Below are 21,058 nucleotides of genomic sequence, written 5' to 3' on the forward strand. Positions count from 1 at the left end.
TATCTTAAAAAATGAGGGTATCTAACCAGCAGAGGGAGTAGATTTTTTTATTATTATTATTTGTTTTTGTTCTTTTTTGTTTTACTTTTCACCCCTGGACTCCCTTTTATGTCTGACACCATAGTGCAGCCACTTAGACTGTTATCAGGTCATTAAATGTGCGTTATCAGTTGTTATAAGCCTCATAGATGTGGGTCAGGCTACACCCACTAGTATGTTTTATCATCAATTCACATGGGCGATCACCAAAACAAGGACTAAAAAAAGACGACAGCTACCATAGTATAATAAAGACAGGAGCAAAAGTCAGGCGCTGTAGTATAGACAGCCTGATACTCCATATGGGGTGGAGGTCCGGGCGATGGATGGATCACAAAACACAGTACTTACACCCATGAGACTTCACATCCCTATGTTCAATTCAATTCAATTTATTTTATGTATGTATGTACAACACCTAGAATGATGCATGACAACCTACAACGTTCAGCAGTATCTTATTACCTGGAGCTTGGGGGTAGAGTAGACTTCAACCCTGACTGTGGGGAGGATTTAGCATAGTTTACCCATAGTTTTGGCATGTGATCCTTTAAAGCAGTACAAAGTGAAATCACGACTCCTTATTAAAGATTAAATCATTTTTAGAGGCCTGAAGAGGTAAAACTATCAAGTATTTTATAAGAGGAAATCACAGATAAATGTCATTAGAAATAAACATTATTTTATACAGCAGAAACATGTTTTTGTAATTCTCTCCTATACCTTGTTGATCATCTGTCACCCCTCGGAGCTTTTTGTTTAGCTGCAGCTAACCAGCAGATGTCAGCAAAACATTGCTACGGCGTTATTGTGATACACCCTCATTTCTTTCTTGCCTCAGAGCCTCGATGTATTTATGACATATACATTAATAGATAAGCAAATAAACAATGCTTTCTGAATATGTAGCTCAAAATCTGAATCATTATAAAATGAGAATCTAAGCACAAAAGTACAAACAACTTTTCCAGTAACTGTGATCTGTGTTGATTCCACTGAAATTCCAGTGAAACCCCAAAATGATAAGATGATCCATGTGAAGGGTAGTAAAAGTAGCAATAACAGAATAATATATTAGACATATTTACACAACAAATACAATGTTACAGTGATTTTATGACACATTTTGTTGTTTCTTTGAGGTGGAAAAAATAAGCATAAAGATTGACACAGTATGTTATTGTATAAAGTATCAGTATTTGCCCAGACAGATTAATCATAGTCACTGAGTCAAGATGGAACTGTCTTTTGGAGAAAGTGTTGCATTTGAAATGCTCTTGGTAGTTTCATTTCTCTGTGAAACCTCTTGTCTGGTGATGTTTGGGGCATCAGTTGACTAAACTGTCCACTCCAAAGTTTCGACTGAAGAGCTATAGGGCGATGTCACTTGGAGTAACGGCTTATACGGGCGGAAAAACTGAAGCCTGACTACAAATGATGTGGCTTCCTGCAGAGGGGGAAACACCATGATGTGCGAATGTGTTTTTTCTTTTTTGTCTTTTTGTCACCAAAAATGACTCTCATTCTCCCTCCCTTTGAAAATCAAAAAGAGCTCAAAGACAAAACAGCACAGCAGATGTGAGCAGTAGAAGATGGCTCAGTTTATTTCAAAATAAATCATTTATCCATATGGCGACTTTATATTTATAAGTCTCCTTCAGATCTCCATTAATTCTCTGTCATTAAGATATTTTGTACAAAATGCTGGAACAATTCTCGGTAACACTTTCTATGACGCCCATAATGCATTATAAACATACTTATAATGCGTTATAATCTGCTCAAAGCACTTTATATTTATAGTTATGAGCACTCGTAAAGATTCATAATGCTTTAAAACAATAATAGCAACATATTATAAAGCATTTTATAAGGACTTATAAGGTCAAGTATCATAATACAAAATTTTTTTTGCAAGGATCGTATTATAACTCCCATAGTTGTAATGCATTATAATATTTAACAACACATTATAATCACTGTTATAATGCATTATAATGTGATGGCAGACAGCAGTGTGTGCTGCCTTATACAGTATACTGTGGGGTCCACACGAATTGCCACTTCCTGATTTACCAGCTATACGCTTATGCAAATTTTCAGTTCGTGGTTCGCTAGTGATTGGAGAAGAGTATTCAACAGAGTCCAGTAGAGAGCTCCACATGTGCTTATAAAACTAGGGTTACAATATCGTAACCTTAGTTACTCTAAGTGGTTATTGTTTGCTTTAAGTCATTAAATCTATGCAAGAACAACACACACAACATTGTAAGATACATTTTTACTTTACTTAAAGCAAACAATGACCACTTAAAGTAACTAATAATCACATTATAATGCATTATGACAGTGAATATAGTGTATTACAACAATGGGAATTTTAATACACTGTGATCCTAACAAAAAAGTATTGAAGTATTGTGATACTTGACTTTATAGGTCATTATAAAATGCTTTATAATGTGTTATGAATATTGTTATAAAGCATTATGAATATTTATGAGTGCTTATAACTATAAATATACGGTGCTAAAAGCAGTTTATAACACATTAGAAGTATGTTTATAATGCATTATAGACGCCATAGAAAGTCTTACCAAATTTTCTTCAGTATACACCTACTTTATGATTTCCTGTGAAATCTGTCCTGAGCGTTTTACTGTAACTGTAAAGCATGATATGAAATGGGTGTGAGTGTCTGCTTTTGAGTCACTGATGTCGTAGGTGGGGGGAGTCACATGTTTTATCCTGAGTTCATAAATGTCAATTCCTGATAACAGTAATAGTGCAACTGTGTGACACACATACACGTACCCACCTACACACACGCACACGCATGACCCTTTACTACTACACACAGCTGGTACCGTTTTCACTATTAGGATTTGATTTTGAGTGAGTCAAATGTCTGACTGTGGAGTAATGTGAAACAAAATTTCACCCAGCACAAAAATCAGCCTGACTAAGATGTTTGAGAGGGGGAAATGATTTATGGTTCAGACACACGCACACACACAAAAATAAAAACATTCCCGCCTGTGATTTTGGTCAGAAGCCATTGTGAAAGTGATGTGGTTTAAGTGTGAAGGAAGTAAATGCAGAGATTGAAACTCTGGACCACAGAAGAAAAACATAACAAAAGCTGTATCCCTTCTGCTGCAGCATCAGCCTTTGGGACTTCAACAGCATGAGGAATTGCATTATTCTCACTACGGGGTTTTTACGTCTTATTATATATATATATATATATATATATTTACACATTCCTCAGTATAGGCTCTTAGAATAACTTTTTTGTGGACGTTACGTCCAGTGTGCGGACCTCTACAGTATCGCAGGCATGGGAACCAGAGAGCTCCGCCCTGGCTGGAATTACACTCAGACCACAAAGGTAGTTTTTCTTCCTATTTATGAGGCCTAAAGTTTCAGGTCAAGAGGAACAGGTACGAGTTCCTTGCCAGTTACGGGATGAGTGTGATTTTTCCAGTGAGCCTCCTTCGGTCCCGTCAGGTCAAAACCGCGCTCTCTTTCATGTGAAACAGACTTTGAGCTGCTCTCTGATAATGTGTTGTAAGCCAGTGGTCCCCAACCTTTTTTCGCTTTTGAGAATTTAAAACGGAGTCATGTCTACTTGCTCATTACTGTACAAGTTTCATGACTATAAGTTATCAGCAGTTTGATCAAAAATTTTGTTTTCAAATCAGATTCTTTCAGAGACCTGAAGTAGTAAAACTATACAGTATTTTACAAGATAAAGCAAGACAATGACTAGAGAAAATGAATAGACACGATTCTAAGCAGCGAATAAAAAAATATATATTTACTATCTCTGTAATCACCTGAGATCATCTGGTGACTCCTTGTAGGTGTTTTGTTCTGTTTGACGTCATTTAAGGGAATCAGTTATTTTTAAAGGCTGACCAGATTCAGTAGAAATAGATTTTCGTAAGTGTGTCCTGCGACATACGTAGCAGCAAAGAGATAAACTATTTGTGATAACAGCTTCCTCTACTACACCATCGGAGCAGAGTTAAAATTAATTTCTCTCAAACTCCAGTTGTAGCTTCCTTTTTTTTTTTTTGCAATGAAATCCAGAATTGAGGTTTACAGTGGACCGAGCATGGATATTGTTGACTGTTCACTTGCTCACCTCAGCAAATGTTGTTATTTTTCACATTAAGTACTAATAAAAATTTAGAATCACAGTATGAGCTGTGTCAACTGTCACTGTGCCACTTCAGTGTGTGAGTGCAACAATCACATTGTTACCTGTGAAAATGCAATAAATATTCATTCATACTCTGTTTCGTCCATTTGACGTATCAGTGTTTGTCTTAGGGGCCATTCTTCCTGTGCACCTGTGCTAGTACTTCCTGTCTCAGTCGCCCTCCGCTCCCCTCATCCCCCCCACCCTCAAACCGCATCCTTCACACTGTCACAATAATACTTGTAGAGAGAGAGAGAGAGAAAAAAAACATTACTCCGCAGTCACAGACACAGAGACTACGACGCGATAGGTGTGCAAGTGAAAACAACAGGGTCTTCCCCACCTCTACCCCTCAGTACCGTGACAGTTTCTACCATTTACAGTACACAGTACTGAGAAACGGTCAGCGGTTTACATTCACATTCATGCCCTCGTACGTGTGTGTGTGTGTGTGTGTGTGTGTGTGTGTGTGTGTGTGTGTGTGTGCTTGTCACTCCTGAATATGCTGTAGAGGCCTCTGGGAAGGATAGTCGATTGTTGGAGGTGTGTTCTGTTCCTGGATGTGATCAAAAGCCCGCAGGTAGTGGCCATTGTTCTGCTGGTAATAGTACACCAGCTTTCTGGCAAACACTGGCTCCACCTAAAATGAAATTAGGTCTATGTGAAATATGTCTACGACTGCTGAATCATGTTATCCTATAGTGTCCTACATTTGTATGTCTTTTCAGGCTGATTACTTTCCCCAAAAGATAATTACAATAGGACCTACATAATACCTCAAATATGCATATGCTGCCCTTCTTTCAGCTTTCTTGTGAAGAAAATAAACTTTATTTTGATTATTTACAGGCCATAAATATGAATTAAATGCATCTCTGTTTTGCTAGGTGTCTTTCTGTCGGACTCAACTTCTATATTAATATTTTTATTGAATTCCATATAATGAATTAATTTACATTTTAATACATTTAATGGCACAAATTCAACTAATAAAGCTAATTACCCAGAAGGAGCTGTTTTTTTTTCACATTAATGATTGGATTTAGCTACAGCCTCATTTAGTTATGTGGAAGAACTGAATAACTAACATGTCAGTTCATATAAAATTGACTTTTTCAAGTACAAATAACAACCAGGGAAAATTGATGAGTACATTTTGCTTTAGTTTTAGATATATACAGTAGCGCTCTTGCTTTAGCTGCAGTTTGGCTTTATTTCAGCTCTGTTTTGTAGTAAGCGCAAATTCAAAAAATGTGTTTTCACAGAAATTACATGAAAACATTGTACAATAGACTATTTTAGTAAAAGAAAAGTCAGAGTCTTAACTCAATTTTGACCAAATATGTAGGCTAGTTACTGCATTTTGTGTTTATAAGATAGTATAGAGGTTTAATTAGTAAAAAAAACTAACAATATTAATTGGCCAATATGCATATATGGTATATGTAATAGCTAGTGGATAGGTACCTGTACTGTGATCATCTTCCTCGGGCGCTGTGGGTCGGGGTACTCGTCTCCAAAACACAGCACCACCTGGTGTCTCGGTAAATGTCGGCCATTATGGGCAAAATCTTGAAGCTCTGAGACAAGAGGAGTGAGAAAAGAGAGGGGAATGAGCTGCATTACCTACAATAAATCCACATTTAAAATACACAGTAAAGAAACATTAAAACCCCCAAATTGCTCACACAACACTTTCCCTTATCATTGTGTATTTTTCTGGAAACCACTCATGTGGATGATGGAAATTTCAGTGTGAAATGGCACAGAAAACACCATCTAGTCACACAGTGTGGTGGACCACAGGAGGTGGGTGGGGACTCCACACACTGTGGCCCCCTGCTGAGAATGTGACGAGCCTTTTAGTGCTATTCTTCAGCACTGCGAGGGACTTACCCAGCTACAGCACCTGCAGCCTGTCCTTCATCATTATCATTAACATCACAGCCATTATCAACGTGACCACAACCATCGTCATACTGTACATAGCTGAGGCAGCATGGCTGTTAGTGCATTAGTTACACTAATCACTTAAGGAGTTTAATGGGAAGTAAAAACCCCAATTCATGACCTCTGTTACCAAAGAGCATCTACACAATAGGATAAAAAATATATCTATTCACATATGTGGACTTAAATCTCAGCATGACAGAGTCGTGTAATTTGAATTAGAACTTGAGTAAAAAGCATTTTCCTCAAAAATAAAAAAGAATATTGAATATACTTCTTATGTTTATGTTGGGTTTTTTTCACACTTGTTATAATGTTGGACTCCAACCAACTGTACAAACACCAATGGTCAAAATACTGTAATACAAAGACACCTCACACTGGGCTAAAGCATTAAGTCGAATCAACACCTGTGCTGTAAAATAACTAAGTACTTTACTTAATTACTGTACTTCAGTACAATTTTAAAACAACTGTACTTTACTGGACTCCACTTTATAATATACTTTACTACATTTCAGGGGGAAGTATTGTATATAAAGTAGTTCATATCAGCTGCTTACATGGTAACACTTTACTTTAACCTCCCTATTTAGCATGTATAAGCAGCACATAAACAATCAATAAATGGTTCATATCACTCTACAATTGTAAGCAGGAGTGTTTATTAATGTTAACTCCTACTGTGGGCACACGTAAGTGGAGGCTGGTGTATAAACAGATGATGAATAACAAATATAGTAAAAAACGTATTTAATAATATTAAATATGTCCTCAGAGGAGAAGTTAAAATTGTTGGAAAATACTGTACTTTGGGTCAAATCTTGAATACAGGACTTGGGATTTTATATCAATTAAAATCCCAAGTCCTGTATTCAAGATTTGACCCAAAGTACAGTATTTGTGATTTTAGATAAATTAAAACTGAGATTGACTTGACTTAAGTAAAGGATCTGAATACTTCTTCCACCACTCTCTGACTATGTGTTATTACAGGAATTGTATTTGTATTGAATTGCATCATATTGCGCAGGTGTTTCTGCCATTGTTGGTGTGAACAGAACACAATAGAAACCCATCGGTGCTTACCAATAAGGAATTGCTGGGTGTCAAACAGTTTGCATGGCTGCTCCTTCTCCAGCTTGTTGGGTTTATCCATATACGGAGCCAGAGGTCCTTCCCAGTAAACTCTCCCCTGGCAGAGGCGCTTGGCGTATAACCCATCAGGTGTCATCCACAGAAGCACCCCTCTCTCCAGCACATTAGGAAGCATCTCAGCGCCCTGTCTCTGAGACTCAGGGTACGGGAATGGAAAATGGATGATTTCTGCTCCGCTGTGAAGCTTGTCCTCTGGGCATGGGGAAGAGGATGGAGAGGAGGAGGAAGGAGAGGTGATCTGGCATCCTTCTGGGCTGGTGGTGGTGACCTCCTTCACCAAAGACTCTCTGTAGTATAGGGACACATGTAGGCTGAAATCTGAAAGAAAGAGACGAGCATTTAGCAGATACGTCCTTGTAGGAAACAATCTTATCAGATGGAGGCCTTGAAATGTCAAGCTTAAATAAAACTTCATTCTCAGTAATCTTGGCATGCAGAGTATTACTCACTTCTGTCTTATCATTCCAAGCATCTTTTTGAACCCACTTTTTTTTAAATCTATCATCATGTGATAGATTAAAAAACTCTCTATTGAACATGAACTACTGCTCTTCAGAATAGGGAAGTAAGTGGGTGTTGTGAATGCAAATTTTTTTTCAAAATAGTAAACAAGCATGTGAGTGAACATCTGTGTGCATCTGTTTTTAAATTAGATGATTCTTTACCTGTTATGCCATTGTTTTGGTCGATTGAATACACTGGTGGTGGTTGGGACTCTGAAAAGTAGGTGTGGAAGGAGAGCTGAAAACCTGCACAGAATAAATTAAATAAATAAAGGTCATAATTAGAGTGTTGAATGTCAAAGGGCAAAGTTTTTTTTTTTTTTTTATTATACTGAAATCTAATCTGGAACAAAAGCAAGTCTGGAGAATGTTTGAAAAATCCCATAAAATAAATTTATTGTAGCCGTACGGTAAATCGGGCACAGACGTCACGTGTTTCATACACAAAAACAACCTAACTCAGACAACCAGGCAGTCACATAAACAAATTAGGCACTTTTTGCTTCACGGACCACTGATCAGTAGTGCATAGCTGTTGAATCAACCACTGCCTGTTTCACCACTCACTTCACTCCCTGTTATCTCTTCAGCCACATGCATCAGCACCACAAAAATTGTGCATGTTTGACCTTTCAATATGATATGATTTTACTGTTCTGTATCCCAGAATATGTCTCAGGGTTCTTGAGCATCACACGCAACATCGCCAAGCTTAAATGCATGTTGTTCTTGCAATGAATAGTTAACACCTTATCAAGGCTGTCCTGACTAAAATACAAAACTAGTAAATACTATATACAGTACGATATATTACAATATATATAATACACCAAATGTATGGTACTAAGCATAATGACTTTTTTTCTTTGTACCTGAGAAAATCAAATGAATATATAAGGACAGTGATGAGTAACTGCTGCTCAGTATTGTTTTTAAATAATGGTTAAATAATAATACTTTCCATAGTAATTTCTACTTTGATATTGCTGTAATGATTAACACTATTAAATGTTATCGAGAAACTTGGTGGTTTTGGATGTTTTTCCACCTTAAAGATCAAAGTTAAATTCCTCTGTAAACTATATGTAGAGGATTGTGATAACTAATGATACCTTATGACCCGTTAAAGCCTCAATTCAAAGATGGATTAGAGCATTACACAATGAAACAAATTAGCATAATTACAAGCCCTCTTCAATAAAGTAACAACTTTATTCCATCTCAGATATCTCGTTTGATAAAAAGAATGACAGGATGTCACACTTGGGTGCCTGTGGTTGGAAATTGATGCCATTATTTGGATAATATCTGTGAAAACTCATTGCATATAAAAGTAAGCTAAAAATCTATGCAATATGCCAGATGAAATTTAAGATAAGATATTGCATCATACTGTTTATCTGCAGAGCATTACAGTCACACTTACACACACAGTCAATGATTAAATCTATCTCTAGTTTTATAATCCTGGCCATATCTTACCATTATCTGTGTGTGACCCCGGCCAGGCCCGGCCGAACGGTGACGGGTAGTGGCACTGACCGTACTGCAGCTCTGCGTGGTGATGTGGAGGATGAAGAGGCTGCTGTTCTGGGGGTGTGTAATCCCTCCAGTCCCTTCTTTCCTGAGAAGCCATATAGCCAGATACCTGTGGAAGAACCACAGGGGCGGTCACTCACACGGAGAAGACGACATTAAACCAAGACATTTGCAATCAGTAATATATGTGTGCTTGGACCAGCCTTTATAGCATGCAGCAGCCACAAAATCAATCTGCTGACCTGGTTGTGCAGAGACGTATATGGGGGAATATAGCCAAGGGCGTTTACATGTGACGGTGACTCCTCCGCACTCATCTTCATTCCTGTAAATGTCCAAAACCAGAAATACATTTGTCAGATAATTGGTCCACAATATTGGCCATGCATCTCCCATCCTCCAAAACAAACCAGAACTAATATATTTGCCAATAATCCAGGATCATAACATAGTTTAATTGTGCAGATTAAAGCAAAATTGAGAATATATGAGGCACAATATGAATCAAACTAACCTAATTCATTTTGGCACATTCAAACTGTGAATATGTGTACAACACACAACTGAGGCTGAACTCTGTTGATTTCCATTTGTCAGCTCAGATAGCAAGAACTGCTCTGGTGTGACAAAAACTGTCGTATGATGGCAGAGACTTAGTTATGCAAGGCTGGAGGTCGCCTGGTTGTGTTATGTGCACCCTGCGCTTAGTAACTGAAGCCCTCTAAAAAAAGCACTACGGCCTTTTTTTGGTACATGCTTTGGCTTCCTTTGTGCTTCCTGCCTCATCAGAAACAACTGCAGTGGTGCATGTGTATGTGAAAAGTTGCCAATAGTCTGTAAACAATGTGAGATGCTGTGTGAAATACAGCAGTATGTTGTATATAAATGAACCGTTGCTATGGCACGGCTTTAGATTTCACAGTTTGTTATCAAATTTCAATTATTTTATTCATCTTGTTACATCTGTCAGCACACACATGGGTGGCTGAATGTAATTCTCACAAACTACACTGCATTTTGATGGATGCTATTTACATACACTTACCTCTTTTGGCTCCCTCTGGGATGATTCTGTAGACTTTATAGGGGTCTGAGATGTCCAGTTGGCTTCTGTCCACTAACTCATCAAAGTCATTGCTTTTATTAAGAGCACAGCGTAGTCTAGTTTTCCATGTGGGGGGATCTGGCTTGTCGACTCCTTCCTTATGTTTCCCCTTAAACAATGCCCATGCCTGAAACAATCATTGAATAGATTCATTTTTACGTCCTCTTTAGTCATGACTATTAATGCATATTAATGCATGAGCACTTCAATAAGTAAAAAAAAATAAACAAAATCTAAATCTGCCTTTAACTATATTACTCAAATTTGTGGTAATTCATATGCAGTAGTGTGTTTAAAAATGCAACTGTTTGAGGCTTCAGGTGCAGTGTGAGAAGATAAGTGGGATGGTCTGACCTTGAAGAGCGCAGCATCCTCGTCTCTGTTATAGTCTTGTTTTCCTGCATGTTTCCACGGAATCCTAAAAATGCTTTTTTCATCGTTTTCCCAAACCAGGCCGGGATACGACCTGCTGTTGATCTGATCTATCAGCCACTGTCTCAGCTTGCCGTTGCCGCAGCTGACGGATAGGCCACTGTCCTCATCCAGGTTCATCTCTGCAAGATAAAGTGAAAGAAAGCATGTAAGGGAACAGTAAGGTGACACAGTTAATGTTCCCTTTTTATAATGTAAGATTCACTCATTTAAATTAACCTAAGAAAACTAATTTGACAAGACAGTTGATTCAGATTTTAGGTTCAGCTTAAAACTGTTAAAGTGCCATTATTAAAATTTCTACTTAAAATTACTTTCCAGTTACACTCCTTTTAGTGTTAGTGCTCCACATAGCTTCTCCTCTGTGGCCCTGTAGCTGTAATGTCACTTTTAATACATTTGATCTAGTTATCTTGCCATGCTGCTTTATAAAGGAAGGGTATAAGGTTCAGGCCTACTTGTCTTCATCACGTTTGGCACAGTGGTGGCTAAGTACATTTACGTATTACAATTTTGCAGTACTTGTACTTTACTTGAATATTTCCATTTTATGCTACTTTATACTTCTACTCCACTACATTTCAGAGGCAAATATTGTACTTTTTACTTCACTACATTTATATAACAGCTTAAGTTACTTTTGAGATTCAGAATAATACAAAATATAATCAACTAATAAATGATTATATACGCTTATAGGTTAAGCTACCCAGCAATATATAAACTCTATATATTTTCATCACTTTTAAAGTAATGAAAATCATCTCCACGTTTACCAGCTGCAACATTACAGTGATGTACCCATGATGTACACGTTTTTATCACAACTACAATGCATAGTGCAATACATGTTAATAAAACATCTCATCACGTTTCTCAAACTTAATGTCATCAGTTAAGTAGGACTTTAATTCAACTTTAATATGATTTAAGATGTATTTAATTACCAACAATAATAAAATGATAACAAACCAGTATGTAATCAGGCATTTGCTCCTGACTGAAACTGGGTTAATTGGTACATTAAAGGTTTTCATTGAAAATATAGTCATTCATTTAAAAAGGAGCTGCTGCTGCTTACCGTTGATCATACCAGCTCTCCGCGCTGAAACCTGTTGTGAAGCTCTCTGTGTCCTTTATCACATCTTGATATGTTACAGGGAGGAGCCTCTGAGAAGTTCAAGAGGAGATGCGCAGCAACCAGGCACTCATTTCTTTGAAACTCAGCACTGCGTTGGGGAATCCCTCTAGTGACACCCTGAGCACACACCGGGACGCAATGGAACAGTCACCTGTGCATATTACCAATACAAAAAATATTTCCCCCACATATTTTTTGTTTTTCTAAAAGCCTGGAAGTACAGACTAATTTCCAGTGACAACTGTTGACAGGAAATGTCTATTAAGTCTCAATTTTGTTGTTGGGGAAAGACTGAATCGAGGCATGAGGAACCAATGTCAGATGACACATGCTTGAATCCAAAATATGTTTTAGGCTACTTTAGTATGACTGCCCTCCAGTGGATGTCCACGCACATCCCAGCTATGTACAGTTTAAAGGACACTGTACTGTACGCAATATCTCACCGTGCTGCAATTAATGTTTACTTTAACTGATTTATAGTGATAAAAGACAGGATCTTGGTGTTTTGGATGCCACCATGCATGACCTCCCTTGCACATTAGACAAACAGGAAGACAACCAGGAAACAGAGATGTAAACCCAACACAGTGTGTTCTTCTCACCTCCGACACGACAGCCCACCAAGTGACATCCTCACACAACGCTTGACTTTACTCCTTTTATTTCACTATCTGAAATCATCAAGACGCAGTACAAAATACACAACATTCATAAATTAGAAAAAAAAAAAAACAGCACCTGACACATCAGCCAAAACTATAAAATGAATATGTGCTGTAATTGTCTCTTACAGTGTTCAAGTCCGTGAGATTTAGAGGATCAGTCCAGCGGCGATGCACATCCAGACAGTAGTCCACTCCAAAGCACATTAGACTTCCAGATAGCTCCAGAATACTGCAGCATCACACAATGGTGTAATCCTCCAGGTTGCTGAGCGGCAAAATATCTCATCAAAAGATCTGATCAGACACCTCCGGGTGGGGTACATGTCTGTTTCTTCACCCCCTCGCCGTTGACTTTAGACGACCTGGCAAGCAAGTCACGTAGATCAGCCTCATCATTGAAGGAGCTATCCTTATATTCCCTCTGTAGCCATTCTCTGAACTACAGGAAAAGAAAACAGCTCATGTTACAAAAAGCAAAATACTGATGGTGCACTCTCTCCATATATATTCCACACTCTCTTGTTCTCCATCTTACACTCGCTCAATTCCTATAGGACTGACCTGATCAGCTTGAGTAGCCTCAAACTCCTGGAGCTGGCGCTGAAAGCCCAGGTTGGGACCGGCACAGGGCCGGGCCACCCTGACTGCAGCCAGCGCCTCCTGCCAGCCCAGTCCTGTCACCGTCATGATGTAAGCCACCACCAGGGTGACACTGCGGGACACACCTGCTAAACTGTAAGAAGAGAGGGATGGAGAAATGAAACTGTTAAAACTACATGAATGACATCATTTTTCCTCAACACTTGGGTTATAGCCATAAAGTGATTTCCATTTGAGTGGGTAAATACAGTCATCAATAAGTGTGTCAACATGCACATGAGCATCCCTGTTATGATCGGGTTTTATACTGTAGTGTATTCTGGTTATTTTTTGCACATGTAACCAGTGTGGAGTAACTACTTATATATAATAGAGTTACATTAGATTACAAAATAAATGTAACTGTAATCAGTTACAGTTACTGGGAAAAAATAGTTATTAATCAAACTGTTGGTGATTACAAAAGAGGTTACATCCAAATATATTATTTTCAGTAAAAACATTTGTATGTAGAATATAACATTCATGCTGTGGCTCTGTTCCATTCTTAATTGAAGTTATACTGGAGAACTTTTAATAAAAGTTTGACAGTAATTATAGTTAAAATTTATGTTTTTAGGACTTTTCTGCTTTATTTATAGACCAATTTAAAATATTTGTTAGAAAAGTCATTAAAAAGTAATCAAATGTCATAAGTTACATTACACTGAAGTAATTAAAATAGTTGCATTACTTATCACATTTTTAACAGGGTTACTAGTAATCTGTAACCTATTACATTTCTAAAGAAACCTCCCCAACACCGCATGTAACGCATCATATCCTGGTTTTAGAAATGTGAATAAGTCGTTATCCCGGTTTTGAGAAACCTAAATAATCTATGTCAGAAATCAGGATACTTTGACACGTAAACATTTCCTGAACATGGGTAAATCCAGATTCAAAAACCAGGACACTAATGTGCTCGTACAAATACTGTCTGAGAACTAGAGGTTAAAACCACACATCATTCTAATTGAGGATTATGTAAAACAGCTCAAAGATTCACAGTAATAACTATCAGATTAAATATATACAGTAGGCAATACCATCCAGACTACAGACAGTGGCAGACTGACAATAAAATACAAGAACTGTGTGGTAAAATAAGGGGACTGAGGTGTAGAAACGTATTAAATACACACTACATATCTGAATGAAATCTAAATTCTCCAGTCAATACGTATAGTAGAGAAACCTGTGGCAGTGCGGATCTTATTAATAGCCTCTTGTTCCCCTGTATTTCTGAGAAGACCCTCTGTCTAACCAAATATAACTTTCCCCTGTGAAACTACTGTATGGCCAGCTACCCCACTACACAAACACAATGTGGTCATACTTATTATACTGTACTCTGTTTTGGGAAGTTCAAGAATAGGCTGTTGCTTATCATTTAATCCCCTCTGTGCAGCAGTTACACATGAGTTCACTTGTCTACTTGGTTGATCTCCGTTTTTTTTTCAGCTCTAGATGAACTGTACATTTATATTCAACACGTCTATGATTATATTATGAGATAGACGGAGGAAAACTATCTAGTTTGGCTACTTGAGCAGCATCTCTCCTTCGTGTGAGCGAACCTTGATTCTAGCTTCGAGGTAAACATACAACAAGCAGTCTTTTGCTCTCACCAGTGAACGAGGCAGCCTTCTCCTTTCAGGCGGGACTCGTGCATGAACATTATACTTTGTTTAAAGTGCTGAGTCCTGTGGAGCATAAAAAAACATTTGTTATAATAAACCACATTAAACTACTGTGAGAACACAGCAAGAAGTGCTATAAGAGCTGTGTGGCTGTATTGACACTTTAGAGCTCTTGCATGCATCTAAAAGGTGGATTGGTCGTGCACACTTGAGTTTTTTTGTACATGTTGTTGTGTATGTTTTTGCACCTACTGTTTTATTTCTTATCCTGGACAGATTAGGATGGGGGTGTGTTCAGGTTTGAGAGAGAGTTGGTGTCATATTTCACATAACAGGTTTCTAACACATCGCAGTCTGAAGCGGAGAGGTATGAGGCAACCAAGGCAGTAAGGTGACAAGGGCATTAGTGTGCGTGTATATATATATGTGCATGTCCATGTGCAAGTGAGTGGAGGGTGGAGGGTGGAGGGTGGGGGGGGGGTGCGTATAAATAGAGGCACAGCACCAACCACAGTGCTAAAACTGCAGAGCTGAGCAACAAGACTTCCTTCCTGCTAAAAGACCGCCTTATGTGTGAATTTGGCCATAGATGATTTGCGTGTCATTTGTTGATACGTGCACCATCCTTGATTTTCTTGATTCTTCTTGCCCAGTCCCCCTGACAACTGCATGTTTTTGTTTGTACATGTCATGTGCTCATGTTAAAAAACAACAACAACAACAACGGTGCACCAACCAAGAGCTGAAACCAGCCGTTTTACTGTGATCTACTAGCCAGAGAATAGGTTCACAGTCAAATGTTGAGCTTGTGAAAGCATATCATTTACACGTTAGCTTGAAGAAAATGAACCTCAGACGCCCACACAGTGCAGCCTCAAATGGATAGTCGTACTCTCTCTCCATCTCTATCTCTGCCTCAGCCTTTCATTGTTCTGTGCCGTGTTGCTGAGCTGCACATTTTGATACTCACAGGTTTTGTGTGGGCAGGTCAGCTGCTGAAATGCAGAGATAGGTCATCTCCTGAGGGGTCAAAGTATTACTAGTTAGTTACCGGTCAGCAGCTCTGATAACACAGATCAATAAACAGTGATAAACACCACTGCTCATTGACGCTCTTAAGGTTTTGTGTGCGTTGCTGATGGTGAACGCATGCCGTGTTATTGTATGTGGAAGATAAAAGGCAGATTTGTAATTACATCTTTGCAATCCCCTTTTTTTTAAATGACAAAACTGTGACTATAAGCTGCTTTTGTACTTGCAGCTATTAGAAAAAACTATTAGAGAATATTCAGAATATATAACTATTATAGAATCAAAACCTGGAGAAAAAAAAAATAATACAACAAGACTGCACTGGTTGAAGCAAAAACAACCGCCTACTCTAAAACCCACACAAGCACACTGACCGAACCAACTGTTGTTGACTTGCTTTTCCCATGATACTCCAGCTATCACATGAGTATGAAACTCCCCTGCTTACTCACTCACTCAATCGGGACGGACAACTGTTTGCTCAAGAAGTAGCATGCATGGCACCTTTCCCGACCGACCTGACAGACCGGTTTATGGGCTGTGTGAGATTGCTCAAATCATGTGCACTGTACTAATACTATACACAGAGAGAGGGGTCTCAGCCAATCAGATCTATTCAGACCCATTTGCTTGATCACTCTGCTTAAAAGACAAAATGAGAAATTTTAAGATGCACCCTTAGGGGCAAAGATGTGATATGTGTAACAAGGAGATGGTTCTCACCTGGAGGATGGGAGCTGCACTGTCATGAATGGACAGGATGTGTGTGATGTTGTTTCTGGCTAACTGTTCTCGGTCTCTGGCATCTGACACAAACAAATAACACCACAAAAAACAAACACAATTCCTGTCATATGGCAGCATAATACTCATGGCATGTGATGATAAGACAATCAAAATTATATATATGTATATAAAAAAAAATACTTAGACAGACCTTTGAAATTCCCCAAGTACAGGTCAGGCAGGACCTATAAGGACAGAGAAATGTACACATGAAGCAGACATGGTCAAAGCATCTTTGATATCAGCAGACTTGAATGACACCCTGAAAATATGAAGTGATAATTAGAATTGATAGGTTCAAATCTATGTGTAATCATGTTACCAGAAAAAACAATCAAAATATCAGGTTTTAAACATTCACTATTATGCTAAATGTTCACACTTTGACCATTTAAGTTTATGTTTACCTCTTGCTGAATCATGTCAAACTAGCACAACCTTTTTTTTTTATCTCAAACATCTCAAAGACTCTACTGAAGAAGACATCTCCCAAATAACACTCAAAATACCGAGGAACATTGTGTGTCTGTGAACTCAACGCTGGTTTAGCGCGTATGCAACAGATGAGAGAGTGCTTCTTCTACCTTATTGATGCCATTCCCCATGTTGGAAAATAATAGTGAAAAGAAATGCCACGCTGTGTTTTCCTCGTTGTTTAAAAAATGCCTATCCAGCAGCTTGACGGCTTCCCAAACCTCGCTGTAATAAGGGAGCAAATGCAGCCGCAGCTCCGCGTCCAAAGAGAGCCGAGCACCGCTTCCCAAGCTCCCCCGCGTTGCATGCTGGGAGTTGTAGTTTGCTGCTGATATAAGCAGAGCGGCGTTTAAGGATAGATAGATAGATAGATAGATAGTAACTTTATTGATCCCGAGGGAAATTCAAGTTTCCAGCATCACAGTTCCATAGTGCAAAAGATGTTAGTAAAAAGGCAGTAAAAAAGTTAGTAGTACAAAGTACAAAAAAATATACCAGATATAAAAAATACAAGGAGATGAAGAAAACTGTTAAAACTGAATATAGTGCAGGGTAACAGCTGTGATACACGACTATTAAAAAGTGCAGAAGAGACTGTTAAAAATGGGAATAGTGCAGGGTAACTCTAGTAGCTTAGTCTAAAGTGCACTGTGTGCATTGTTATCTGTCCTGCATACCGTCCAAGAGCACAAGTGTGGTCCAAACCCAACCCTGTTTTGTTAGATATGATGAGAATATTAATAGCTTGCCCTCAGGCCCGATGACAGCAAATACTTAACCCTAAAATAACTTTAAGAATACAACGGACTGTTACATACCAGAGCCAAATTAGCCAAACCCCCCCTGTGGAAATATTATAGGAATTAGGGATGCACCGATACTGGATCAGATATCGGGCCGATACTGACTCTATTCAATTCAATTTTATGTTATCAAACATTAGCAAATGCTTTGTGTAGAAGTGTCGCTTTTGCACTGAATGCCTTTATGTGATTGACCATTAAGATTAGGGATGCACCGATACCGATACCAGATCGGATATCGGGCCGATACTGACTCAAATAACTGGATTGGATATTGGTGACAATGGGGCCAATCTATTATATTCAATTATATGTTTATATACTATATATATTAAATACTGTCATTATAATTCCTGTTTAAGTTTTGACCAATTTGTTGCTGGATTAAAACGGTTTAGACTTGAATTGTAATTCCTGTGAATTTGGAAGATGTTTTACCAAGTTGCTGGTGTATGATTTATTATTTTAATAATAAATTGTGATTAAATAAATGTATATCTATGTATTTATTGGTCATTTGTTTTAAAAAAAAAATAGCAAGTAACATTTATGCACAATGTTAATAAATAAGTTGGGGAATTTGTGCTTTCCAGCCATCGCCTGCATGGGGAGGAAGAGACTACAGGATTTTGCTGCAGATATGCAATTTGTCATTCTGAACACTAACCACACCAGAGGAAGAGACAAACTAAGTGAGTAACTTTTCCTCTTTGCCTCAAAATCCTGTGCTGATGCATGGGGCTGAATGAGGGAATGCGTATAAGCACCAAGACCTATACCAACACAGGATGGGGAGGATTGGTCACATGGCCACACCTTCCCTATATGCCCTGGATGGTCACCCTTTCCACCATCAGAGCTTCATTTGTGATTTGACACTATTGGAAATAGTTGTCCAGACACCACCCTTACCCGAGGGACATTCCTAACACTAGGGAAGAAGAGACATTTTGTCAGCACCACTATACCAGAAAGATACAACAGGCCATTGAGAAGCTTGTCAAGCCTCAGGGAAAAGAAACAGACAATGGCGCCGCCAATGAAAATAACCACCTGGACACGACTCTCCCCTGGGGAGTCTTTCAAAACAGAAGAAGACTGCGTTACTATGAGAAGAGAGAGATGCTGTTACATAACCCTCTCCTGGGAAAATAAACAACACTGGAGAGGAACATTGGATTATCAATCTCTCCTGAGACATAGCAGGCAAACCAAGACCTGTGGATCTGTGGCAGCAGGCCAATAACATTCACCTGTACCAGTTCCTGTAGATCCTGCTAGTCAACTACTTTGCCAAGAACAAGAAGGGCACCTACACTATCCCTATTGCAGCACACCAATGTCTGCCTATTACATTGCCTATTATTACATGCCTATTACAACTCTGAGGAGGCACTATTCATCCACCTCCATCCCCGACATTAAGACATTACACATAACAGAAGCTTCAGTGGTGCTATTACAAAGAAAAGAGTTCTGTACTGATTATCAGCACGTTTAAAAACATCAACAGGATGTACTACTACCCACTGCCCCACATTGAAAGCACATTTACACCGCAGGCACCTGTTGGTTTAACTTCCTGGTGATCTGTTGTTGTTCTATATGGGGCAGTGTGTGACCACCAGAATACAGCTTGAATGGGAGTTGGTGTCTACTTTACTACACAGAGTGCTTCTCATGGCAAAATGGCCTCTTGTATGATGGCTGCAGCTGGAAAACATGGAGTGAGCTGGTTATCAGTTCACTTCATGCTGATACCCTCTTCCTCCATAACAATACTCCTGTTATACTGGCCTCAGTCAGTTTGGAATAGCCATTGTCTCCTAGTTGAATACCTGAAATAACTCATGCTGTAGTAATAAAGTCGGCTGAGTGTGGAGTAAACAATTGACTGATATGCACCCTGAGTAGAAATGGGGTCTGAGCACCATTCATCACATATTTTTAATTGTGGGTGGAAAATCGTTTTCACGCAAATGAGGCAGTTTTATTCTACGATTTGTCTGTTTACTGCAAAACTGTCACAGTTGGAAAGTGTTCCAAATAACTTTAAGATTACCAGAAATAAACGTAAATGATGGAAAAGAAAAAAAAACTGTTAACCAGAAAACCGAGACAATACAAGACAGGTAAATATGCAAGCCTACTGCTTTGTTGTGGCTTTAGTGTGCAAAGGCGGAATTTATAGTGTGGGCGTTCACAGATAGGCTGCCCAAAATGTAGGCCTACATGTCATACATCGCCCACGCTGTCAGAGGCTACAATTCAGGTGGTTTCCCGCTCTAGTTTCACATAAACGCTTGTTTTTATCAATGAACTTCTTTTTATTATTATTATTATTATTATTATTATTATTATAACTAGACTAGGGCATTATTCTAACTATGTGGCTTCAATTACTTTTTTATATGAAAATAAAAATAAAATAATATTTTGGAAGTACAATATTCATATTAATATGAAAGTTGTACTATTGTAATATTGTAATATCAATATTATTAATATTGTAATATTATTTTTCTTCCTCATTCTTTTTTGGTTATGTAAAAGCTTAGGTCTGATGACAGATGCTGTTTAAAGACAGATGGAAATTGTCTGGAGGTAAAGACAACTAGAACAGTATATCAGTATCACCATCAAATCTCAAAATTGAGAAGCTACAGCCCTACTGGGTAATGCAAAGGTTATTTAGACCGCAATCATTAATTTCACCAGTAGGTGGTGACAATGCCACACGACAAGATTTACAATGGTCCTGTTTATAATAAAATAAGATAGTCCTTTATTAGTCCCGCAGTGGGGAAATTTGCAGTGTACAGCAGCAAAGGGGATAGTGCAAAAAACAAGATGCATCAGCTAACACAGTAAAAAAAAGAGCTAAACAAAGTGTAACAAAATATGAACCATATAAATAGAAAGAAGTATAAAAATAGGAG

General features: G+C 38.4%; 2 protein-coding genes across 3 annotated transcripts; both read right to left on the reverse strand.

Annotated features, from left to right (window-relative positions):
• Positions 1-415: 415 nt before the first annotated feature.
• Positions 416-12,063, reverse strand: irf4a (interferon regulatory factor 4a). Of its 2 annotated transcripts, none has more exons than XM_037788604.1 (9): positions 12,015-12,063; positions 10,856-11,055; positions 10,442-10,628; positions 9,639-9,721; positions 9,340-9,505; positions 8,020-8,070; positions 7,286-7,672; positions 5,714-5,826; positions 416-4,886 (listed from the first exon to the last, which is right to left on the reverse strand). In XM_037788604.1, the coding sequence occupies exons 1-9, from the start codon at positions 12,022-12,024 to the stop codon at positions 4,737-4,739; spliced, it is 1,347 nt and encodes a 448-aa protein (XP_037644532.1). In that variant the 5' UTR covers positions 12,025-12,063; the 3' UTR covers positions 416-4,736. The 2 variants fall into 2 exon arrangements, with proteins under 2 accessions (XP_037644532.1, XP_037644531.1); XM_037788603.1 differs by having other exon boundaries at positions 8,020-8,103.
• Positions 12,064-12,721: 658 nt separating this feature from the next.
• On the reverse strand, positions 12,722-17,623 carry dusp22b (dual specificity phosphatase 22b). The gene is made up of 7 exons (XM_037786281.1): positions 17,427-17,623; positions 16,994-17,027; positions 16,780-16,862; positions 15,995-16,044; positions 15,013-15,087; positions 13,304-13,475; positions 12,722-13,181 (listed from the first exon to the last, which is right to left on the reverse strand). The coding sequence occupies exons 1-7, from the start codon at positions 17,445-17,447 to the stop codon at positions 13,041-13,043; spliced, it is 576 nt and encodes a 191-aa protein (XP_037642209.1). The 5' UTR covers positions 17,448-17,623; the 3' UTR covers positions 12,722-13,040.
• Positions 17,624-21,058: the final 3,435 nt, after the last annotated feature.

Source organism: Sebastes umbrosus, chromosome 12 (assembly GCF_015220745.1).
Source record: "Sebastes umbrosus isolate fSebUmb1 chromosome 12, fSebUmb1.pri, whole genome shotgun sequence".
Taxonomy (NCBI): domain Eukaryota; kingdom Metazoa; phylum Chordata; class Actinopteri; order Perciformes; family Sebastidae; genus Sebastes; species Sebastes umbrosus.